Source organism: Camellia sinensis, chromosome 4, assembly GCF_055761805.1.
Source record: "Camellia sinensis isolate YWXY chromosome 4, ASM5576180v1, whole genome shotgun sequence".
In the NCBI taxonomy this organism is placed as follows: Eukaryota; Viridiplantae; Streptophyta; class Magnoliopsida; order Ericales; family Theaceae; genus Camellia; species Camellia sinensis.
In genome coordinates, this window is record NC_138964.1 from 126050983 (window position 1) to 126061476 (window position 10494).

Sequence of the window (10494 nt, forward strand, 5' to 3'; positions counted from 1 at the left end):
AAATTTGTTAAAACAAAAAAATTATCATCACAAAATTACTTATAAAATTTGGTTTTTGAAATAAAACCTAATAAAATAATATGAAAGAAATTGCTTCAGTTTGTAAAAACAATTGTTTATAAGTTTTGTTGGTTATATGTGTATTAGTAGGTTTGCCCTACTGATTTGGTACATGTTTGTAAAAGGTACTCACACTATTTTCTTAGAAGGTCCGCATTGGAAAAGGGCTCCACATATTTTGGAAAGCATCCAGCCTCTTATTTTAAGAAGACCCACTTTGGAAAAAGGCCTCCACCGATTTAGAATAAGATTTACTGGTTTAGTTTTCACGTGTTTTTTTTTTTTCTGGTTCTTTTTCTTAGCATAGTTTTATTTTCACTTTAAATCTTTAAATTCTGCTTATTGAATAGCTGAAGACACTTTTCATTTCATAACCTTCGTTAAGGGTTTAAATAACCTCAAAAATTTTAGTTGAAAGAATTGAATAGGAAAATGAATTTTACATAATAAATGATAATATAAAAATTTATAAAAAATAATAAAAAATGCCTCATATCAAGATTTACGTTAGGCCACATGGAGGGTTAGTCCAGCCCCAATGGCATTCATCTTAGAAATAATTGCCGTCGTGTTTTTTTCCCCCTAGTTTTTCTTTTGTGTGACAAAATAAAGGAAGTTGTGTGCACCACCTATCATGGGGGGAATGCTTGTAATTCTTTGCAAGTGCATTATATTATCCTTAAAAAATAAAAATAAAATAAAATTGAGGTGCATTAAAAGGAAGAAAAAAAATCACTCTTTTTGCCACCTCCCTCAAGGAAAAAAATTGCAAAGCATGGCACTTCCATAATATGCTCATGATCAAGCAAGTACATTCCTTGTAAACAGGTGACCTGTTTACTGATTCACACAGAACAAGATATGTCATATGACCATTAAAAAAAAAAAAAAACTAATAAAAATATTCTACAAAACCCCTGATATCGTCCTAACCTTCTACACAACCCCACAAAAACAAATTAAAATTAGAAAACTTTCGCCCAACTTTAGGCACTCATCATCATACTAGTTTTTTTTTTTTTTTGAAATCTCTTCAAGCTGGGATTTATATGTTTGATTAATGAGCAAAGATGGCATGTTTTAATTTTATTTCTATACTACATGCACCCACACACAGACCTCCGTTCCTGCAGTTTTGTCTTTGTGCTTATTCACTTGTGTGCTATATATATCATTCCCATGTCTTCTAATGGGAGATCTGAATTTAACAATGCAGACCTGACCAATGTCTTCAACCGATGATCATCTTCTGAAGCTGTGTGCCGTTGATGGCCTGTCATGTGTGTTGCCATCTTCCTCAGGCAGCTTGACAGCGGAATAAACACCTGCCCCAGCCAGCGCCCCGAGGATTGGAGCAGTGAGGTAGATCCATATGGCTTTGTAATTGTTTGCAGCTATGGCTGGTCCCAGGGTTCTCACCGGATTCATTGAAGCTCCTGTGGTCTCCCTACGGAGCATTAAGCAAACAGAAAAGGCTTCATGAGTAAGAAATTACTGTTGATGCTCTTCATTAAGATTTGAAATGACAAGAAAGTTCATTAAATCTGTAGTTGTATAAGCTTATATCCATTTTTCTTCCTTGCATTTTGCTGCTGAATTTGAATGAGTTGTCATATTTGTGTTATGAAAATCTTGAGCATTCCCATTTGTCCAATTATGCATCCACTTTCTTCCCGCACGTTTGTAATCTTTCAAGCTCCATTTTTTTTATATGTTTTTTCTTACTGCACTATGTTGTATAGAAGATTGTGTGTTTTAATGAGTTCTAACCCCTAGAATCAGACCCCTGTTTTTTCCTATAATTTTCTTTTTTGCTTTTAAAGGATATATCTCCATAAATCTATAGATTTTAAATCAAGAAACACCGCATTCATGCTAATGATAGAAGTTTCAACCATAAATTCACTTTGGATATCTAACAAAATAACATAATTCCGAGCATGGCTCCAACTTACTTATCTTTCCTTTCAACAATTACATTGGACAACCTTATATCATATGGGAAGTGTTGCAAATTAGGCTTGCTTCATGTCTAAGGAGCATACTCAAATGGAACATTTTTTAGTATTTAAACAGTTGTATCCAGGGCATGTCCTCAAAAGGAGATTGGCAAGTCAGAATAACTCGTCATAAGATCTCATCATGTCTACACCATCTCTGTTAAATGTCCTAAAAACTCTTTAGAGAGGTACTCGCCCCCTTGATCAAATTGAAGATTCTTGATGCTTTTACCTAACTGTTTCTTTGCTTCTGCTTGAAACTCCTTGAACTTTTGAAAGGCTTCAAACTTGTGATGAATTAGGCAGGTATAGCTATACTTTAAGCAATCAGCAGTAAATGTGATGCAATCATCAGGTATAGCCCTGATGTTGATAGGTCCTACATACATTTGTATGTATTAATTCTAACCGCTTTGAGGCACTATTACAAGCTGTGCATGTAGATATATACTAATATACCTCATTTCACCAAACCTTCTATCATATTAGATTAACATGACCCAACCTTAAATGCTATAAAAGTGTGGGATTGAACATTAGGACTTCGCTTTTGACAAATAATATCTTTGAATTTTATGTTCAGTGTTATAACCCAACTATGTAATGAGAAATTCTCGTTAGTTGGGGATATTGTTATGTGGTACACTTTTATACCTAATAGTTATCCCATAAAAGGGAGGGTGGGATAGATAACGATAACATATAGAACTTTCAAAACCCATCATTTGGGTAGAGGTGAGAGAGAAATCAACTAAGACTAATTTAGATGGCAATAATCTTGCACCTCACTATGAGGTTAAAACTAAAACTTTCAAGAATCAATGATGCTACATGCACCAATTGGTGTACCACCACATGCTATAGCATTGCAATTTCAAAACTATGACTCCACCCATTATAGAAATTACAAAGACTCAATACCAATAAAATTATGTCACATCATTTGTTAGTACACTAATTGGTGTACTAATTGGTACGTATTGCGTTATTCTTCAAGAATTATCATTAGGTTGGATGTGAGAGAGAGAAACCAATTGAGACTACTTCAATTGGCAAGACATGCACCTCACTAGAAGGTTAAGGATGTGTCTTATGAACGACTGGATAGGGCTGTCTTCAGTAGATTGGTACCACAAATTTTCATCAACTGTCTTACTCGTGTTACCAATTCAACGTTCGGATCATAGCCCTCTTATTCTCAATACAATTCCTTCGACACAAGGAAAAACAAGAATTTCACGTTTTGAGGCAGCTTGGTTGATGGATATTGCTATGAAGGAAATTGTCGGCAAAGTATGGCCGACTCCAATTCAAAGATCACAAGCGTATTCACTGATGAAACACCAGCAAATTTTAATTAAACATCTGAGGAATTGGCATCATCTTCAGAATAGAAGTTTGGCAGCTAGAATAGCAACTACACAGCAACAGCTTCTTGAAATACAACAAAGTAATGACTTGTCTTCTCTCCATCTGGATGAACAACAACTTCGAAGTAAATCGGATGATTTGTATCATCAACAGGAGGTCTACTGGTCACAAAGAGCTAGACAACCATGGTTGCAGCGGGGTGACAAGAATACAAAATTTTTCCACATGGCAGCTTCACTCAGATCTCGTAAAAAGAAGATTATGTTTCTAAAGCTGGAGGATGGAACTTTTACAAGTGATCCACTGCAGATTCAACAGGCCTTTCTGAATCATTTCAAGAACATTTACCAGACTTCTGATGCACCTGCCTCAGGTACATTTTCTGAGCATTTTTACCACACCAATTTCCAAATTTTGTCTGCTATTGATTGTAAACTCTCTGAACAACATAAACTGTTATTGGACTCCCCTTCTTGGCACTTGAGGTTAAAAACACAGTCTTTACCATGGGAGGGTTGAAAACAACTGGACCTGATGGTATTATTGCCACTTATTATCAACATCACTGGGAGGTAGTAGGCTAATCGGTTACTTTGGTTGTCCTCTCTTTTCTAAATTCAGGCGTGATGCTTAAGGAAATGAATAATACTTTTATAACCCTTATCCAAAAGACTAAAGCACCTCAATCTGTGAACGACTTTAGTTCCATTAGTCTTCGCAATGTCATTTATAAAATCATCTCAAAAGTTCTAGCTAATCGGCTCAGTAAAATCTTGCCCTCTATTATCCATCCCTCTCAGAATGGTTTTGTGGAAGGTCGACCCATTTCTGATAATATTCTTATTGCTCATGAGTTATTGGAATTTATTAGGAGGAAAATGGGGGATTTCAGTCTTCTTTCGCTCTAAAATTAGATATGAACAAGGCTTTTGATCGAGTTAATTGGAACTTCTTATTCTCGGTTTTGGAGACTATGGGGCTTGGTCATCATTGGATCAACTTGATTTCCCAATGTATTACTACGGGATCCTTTTCTATCCTAGTAAATTCTCATAGTTCTGATTGGTTCCATGCTCGTTGTGGTCTTAGACAAGGGGATCCTTTGTCCCCTTATTTATTCATTCTTGTTACTCAAGCTCTGTCATCTGGTCTTTGATGTGATGGCTTCACAAAGCATTTGTGAGGGAATCTTCATTTGTCGCAATGCTCCTATCATTTCCTATCTACTTTTCACGGATGATTGTTTCATTTTCATGATATTTAGGATGGAAGAAGTTTGGTGCCTGAAATGGTTTCTGAAAGCTTTCTGTCATCAACCTGGTCTTCGAATTAATTTTCTTAAATCTGATTTATATGTCAGTCCCAACATGTCTCCTGCTCACAAATTTTTCTTGAGCGATTGTCTTGGTATTAAACTCATAGAGAAACCATGGACTTATGTGGGTGCTACACTTGATTTTAGTTGTGGAAAAGGACGACTGCTTAGTCAAATTTTACATCATTTCAAATCTAAATTATTTGGTTGGAAACATAATCTCTTATCGTTTGCAGGAAGATGTGTTTTGGCCAAACATTCTCTCCTATCCATTCCTTTATACCAACTCTTAGTCTTCAAAGCTCCAACTTATTTTATTCGCTAAGTTCGAAGTGTGGCAAGTAACTTCATTTGGAAAAACTCTGTGGGGGACGGGTTTTATTTGGAAAAGTTGGCGACATTTGTTCTTGCCTAAGTCAATGGGTGGGATAGGTTTAAAAGACCCAGGTGCAATGAATCAAAGCTCTGTTAGCTAAAGTTGCTTGGCGAATATTCACATATCCACACTCCCTTATTAGCAGGGTTTTCCTTTCCAAATATTGTAAACAAAATAATTTTCTGGATTGTAAATCAAAGGCAGATTGTTCATGGGGTTGGAGAAGCATTTTATGGGGACGGGAACTTCTAAAAAAAGGGTTTATTTTGGGTTGTTGGTAATGTGGTTCTAAAATTGATTCTTTTAAAGACCAATGGATTCCAACCATTAATAATGACATGATTGGTCATGGAAAATGAAATTTTTTCTCCTTTTTTCAGGTTATCCATTTGCTCGATCAGAACAATAGTACCTGGAGAGAGCCTTTAATCCGAACTTTGTTCCCCACTGATATGGTTCCACACATTCTCAACATTCACATACCTCCTGACATTCCTGTTTGGCGCCAATCCAAAGATGGTTATTATTCCGTTAAGTCAGGGTATTTTCTCGCCATTGAAGGGTGTACCAGGGAGGTCACAGTTGGACATGACATAGAATGTGATGTGTCGAAAAAGTCATGAAAACTGGAATTGCTAGCCAAATGGACAATGTTTATTTGGACATTCTTACGTTGCATTTTGCCTGTTGGTCACTCTCTTATTAAACGGGGCTTACCAATACTCTTTCTGTGTTAGATGTCATGAAGAAGCTGAGACATTATAACATGTATTTTTTTGGTTGTCCCTATTCGAAACATATTTGGTGAGGATCTAGTTTGGGGTTGAAGTTTGATATAGGACAGTGTTTAACAGTGGGCTCATGGTTTCAAGAATGGCTTAAGATTGCCCCGGATAAGGCAGCTGTTGTTGAATCAATTAAAATTCTTCGGGGAATCTGGCTACATCGTAACAAACATGTATTTTTTTGGTTGTCCCTATTCAAAACATATTTGGCGAGGATCTAGTTTGGGGTTGAAGTTTGATATAGGACAGTGTTTAACAGTGGGCTCATGGTTTCAAGAATGGCTTAAGATTGCCCCGGATAATTCAGCTATTGTTGAATCAATTAAAATTCTTTGGGGAATCTGGCGTCATCGTAACAAAGCAGTTTTTGAACACATCGTAGAAGACCCTATTCAGGCTGTGCATACAATTAATCTTTTGAATTGGGATTTCAGTAAACTGAATTCAAAACTTCAGCCTTCTTTACCGTTTGATATTGCTGAAAATCTTTCTATTAATTCTATTATCATTACTAACAATGCACAATGCTCCCTAAATTCATCTCCTCACAGGTTTCTAATAGATGGAGCTTGGAATCATCCCTCAAAACAGGCCGGGGCTGCTTTGGTTGCTTTGAATTTGAACAATGAAGGGAAACAACTCATGATTCAAAATATCAGTTTTTTTTGGCAACATCAGCCCTTATGACGGAAGCCCATGCATGGTTAGAAGTACTATGATGGTGCAAGGCCAACAATGTTCGCGCAGCAACAATATTTACTGATAGCCTTTATTAGTCAAGTGACTCGAAGAAAAAAAAGGCTGGGAATGGAATGTTGGCTATATTATTCTAGAAATATGTGAATTATGCATGTCTTTTGATTATGTATGTATTGCTAAAGGTGCCTAGACAGGTAGCAAATATTGCACGTAGGGCAACTAAGGCAACATCCTCACATACTGCCTTATAGCTGTTTTCCTTTTTGTATCTGGTCTAAGACCATCTTATGTATATAAATGCATCTTATCTTTCCTCCAAAAAAAAAAAAAAAAAAGGGGTGTTTTTTTTTTTTAATTAAAAAAAAAAAAAGTTGAATGTCCAAACACACCAAAAAGATTGGAGTTTTGCCAAGAGTCTCCTCTCCCTTTTTGTTTCTTCCAAGTTACTGTTCTAATATAAAAATAATAATAATAATAATAATTGCGTTACATACTTTGAAATTTTATTCATAATTGAAATATGTGAATAAGATGCATTCTACATATGATCTATAATAGCGGCCTACGATTTTTGGAAGCTTTAGATTAAATATCAAAATAAGACTTTATTTAATTGAGAGTTTTTGAAAAGTTGCGTCTTTTGATGATAAGAACTTTTTAAATTTTTTTGAGAAGTCTTAAGTGACAACCTAAGTAGTTTAATGGTTGAGTTATCTCTAATTACATAACACATGAATTTGAAATTTACATTCCATACTTTACTTTGATGATAAAATTCAAATTAGAATTTTGTAATACTTAGAATTATTTGAGAGAGAGAGAGAGGGAGAGTAATGAGAGTACCCAGCGATGAGAATATTAAGCATGACGGTTGCTCCGACAGCGATTCCCGCCAGCTCCCCCACCTGCATCATGTGACAAACGAACTTACCACTAAAGGACCCCTCCCTCCATTTTCATTTTATTGTTCAAATTAACAATTTAAAATAAGAATTTTTTTTTTAAAAAAAAAAAATTAAAAAACCCCTTGATTGCTCAAATTACCGCAGTTTCTGTTCAAAAAAATTACCTCAGTTTCTTAATATATGTTAATTAATTGTACTTGATCCCCAATAAATGAGCTAGTTTAATTTAATATAACTAATCGTCAACTAATCTACTCCAACTACTAATATTCATTTGTCTACAATTATTATTCATTGGTAATACAACCCATCAATATTCATTGAAATCTGAGGTTGCACTTGCCGACCTTACCCCATTGACTTTTGTCACTTGGTTCTATGTAAATAATTAAATGAATAAATAAATAAATAAAAACTAAATTTATATAACAAATAAATAATGGACAACTGTCTAAACGAAACTAGTTCAATGCATGTGATGTTTTGCATTTAAAATTTTTATGCGATGATGGTATGAATAATATAATTTGTTGTAATAATGTGAAAATTAATTTATAAATATGTCACCATCACATTATTTTGAAAGTAAATTTTATATAAAATTAAAAAGAGAGAGATGAGTGTGCTTACAGCTCTTGTGTCGGTGGCAACAGCAGTGACAACAAACATGAGGTTGAAGCTAATGATGAACTCCAAAGCAAAAGCTTGAACATAATCACCAGAAGGAACTGTGACTCCTCCCCCCATTATTGGGTGGAAAACTCCCTTCAGTGCAAATGCTGCACACAATGATGCTATCACTTGTGCTCCCATATACATTGGCACCTGCCCCCAAAATTCACTTATAATCTCCATTATTAATGCTTAAGAAACACAAAATGAGACACAATCGGACTTAGATTCTTTATGAGAGTCTGTATTCAATTATGTGTCTTGTTTATGTCGCTCACGGACTTGTGAGTGTTTACGTCCAACTTCTATGTCACTGTCAGTGTGCATAGTGTTTGCTCTATAAAGTCACCCTATAATTTACAAGAAGGTCTAGAAGACAAAAGTGAATTCATAGTTAGTTATGTACTATCCTCTCACTCGTAATTTTAATATTTGACTTTGGAGACATGGCAATAATATAAGAAGAAAAAAATCTAACAATATAGAAATCAATTATAGCACTAGACACAATCATCTCACTCACATGAGATGAGTCTCAGATTTTTTGTGGGTTTTATACTTATGTGAATGTCGTGTCTAATTTCATAATTAGTTTCTGTGCAAGTATAATAAACAGCATCGACCGACAAATCAATAAATTTATATGTTTAAAATTCTAATTTTGTGAGTATTGAAGGTATTTACATGTTTCCATGGGAAGTGCTTGAGGGCGGCGAAGGCGATGGTGACTGCGGGGTTGAGATGGGCACCTGAGATGTGGCCGGTCGACAGAATAACGATCATGACGGCGAGGCCGGTGGAGGCGGCAAGTCCGATGAGGGTTTCTGTGCCCTGTGTCTTCTGGTTCACAATGGCTGTGGCTGTCCCGGCAAAGATGAGTATGAAGGTACCAATGAACTCAGCCCCCACCTAGTTTGGCACCAACCCATCATAACAAACAAGTAATGTGAAAATGGGTCAGCCTTCAATCTTGATTATATACATATATATACATTCATATTGATGTAAACCAGACGAAGTGTAACTAGGGTTAAAGTCACGGGTTTAATATCTGACCAATGGTTTTGGTTTTATTCCTCTCTATTTTGAGTCTCGCTAAGAACATAGAACATATTCCATAATTATTTGCTATAAATGGGACGGGATTAGATGTTTTCATAGATTAATCAAGATAATTTTTTAGGGTCACACTAATGATATTAAAATAATTATAATTTCAATACACTTTTTACATATTTATACATAATTTTATATCTTTTTGCGATATAGAAACTAATCATTGAGCTACTAATATCATTTTTCATTTACTTAGTTTGAAATAAATACAAAAACAAAAACAAAAACAGGAGGGAAACAAACAAAAACAATAAACAATAAACAAAGGCAAACAAACAAAGTGCAATTGGCTTTGGGAACTCTCCCTCTTTCTCTTACCTTTCTAGCAAGAGAAACAGGAGGAGGGGGCAATGAGCAGGAGAGAGAAGGCAAGGTCCCCTCTTCCAAGGTCCAAGCTTCAACACTGAAACACTTGCAGCTTTTAAGTAGAGATGGTCTCCTACCATTTCTCTCTGGTCTGAACCCACCAAAGAGAGGAGCCCCAGGAGTCCCTGGTGTCATTGGTGTTGAAGGTGCTGATGCTGCTTCTTCAGACTCCATCACCACCACCGCCACCGCCTCTTACCCACCTCAAAAAGAAAACTATATAAAAAAAAAACTGAACTCAACTGAACCCAGAAGTGAGAGAAGCTTGTGCACTCACTTCTTTGGCCTCATGTTTTTATAGCCACCAAGTCTTGGGAGTAGATTATTTTAGTAATTTTTTAGTTTTTTGGTTAAAATATGAGATAAAAAAAATAGTATGTTTAAAATAACTTTTTAATTTTTTATTAAAAGTTGTGAAAAATAAAGAGAAAAAAGAAACTTTAATTTTTTTTGTATAGGTTATAAACTTTTTGATTTTTTTAAATAATTTTTTTGACTTTTTGACTAAACGACAATGCTACGTAGCTCAAATTTTGTGGCTCAAATGGCCAAAACGACGTCGTTTTGAGTACAGAACAACATAAAAATGATCAAAACGACGTCGTTTTGGTCATTTGAGCCACTTTTGAGCCACAAAATTTGAGCTACGAGACATTTTCCTTGACCAAAATACTCGCATGCCAAACGAGTAAGTTCCATGTATTTATATAAGGGTCCTTATTATTATACAAACAAAAAAATTTGTACATAATTATTACAATAATGCTGGAAACACAAGTGTGAATTTGTTCATACACTAATGAGGAGTCTGTTCTGCTAACATTGTTTA

At 35.3% G+C, this 10494-nt stretch overlaps 2 protein-coding genes across 3 annotated transcripts; one reads left to right on the top strand and one right to left on the bottom strand.

The window, feature by feature from the left end:
* Positions 1–826: 826 nt before the first annotated feature.
* Positions 827–9964, bottom strand: NIP6;1 (NOD26-like intrinsic protein 6;1). Its single transcript, XM_082866151.1, has 5 exons — positions 9618–9964; positions 8868–9092; positions 8142–8336; positions 7450–7511; positions 827–1507 (listed from the first exon to the last, which is right to left on the bottom strand). Exons 1-5 carry the CDS (start codon positions 9837–9839, stop codon positions 1303–1305), a joined length of 909 nt encoding a protein of 302 aa, XP_082722277.1. The 5' UTR covers positions 9840–9964; the 3' UTR covers positions 827–1302.
* LOC145789482 (uncharacterized) lies at positions 1405–7018 on the top strand. Of its 2 annotated transcripts, XM_082866153.1 has the most exons (3): positions 1405–1543; positions 3058–3804; positions 5503–7018. In XM_082866153.1, the coding sequence occupies exons 2-3, from the start codon at positions 3120–3122 to the stop codon at positions 5529–5531; spliced, it is 714 nt and encodes a 237-aa protein (XP_082722279.1). In that variant the 5' UTR covers positions 1405–1543; positions 3058–3119; the 3' UTR covers positions 5532–7018. The 2 variants fall into 2 exon arrangements, with proteins under 2 accessions (XP_082722279.1, XP_082722278.1); XM_082866152.1 differs by having other exon boundaries at positions 1506–3804.
* Positions 9965–10494: the final 530 nt, after the last annotated feature.

Bases quoted from the DNA above. Each gene is read 5' to 3' on its own strand.
- LOC145789482 (XM_082866153.1), top strand. From the start codon at position 3,120: ATGCACCTCACTAGAAGGTTAAGGATGTGTCTTATGAACGACTGGATA. The intron at 3,805-5,502 runs GTACATTTTCTG...TCCTTTTTTCAG, and splicing joins TTCTGATGCACCTGCCTCAG to GTTATCCATTTGCTCGATCA.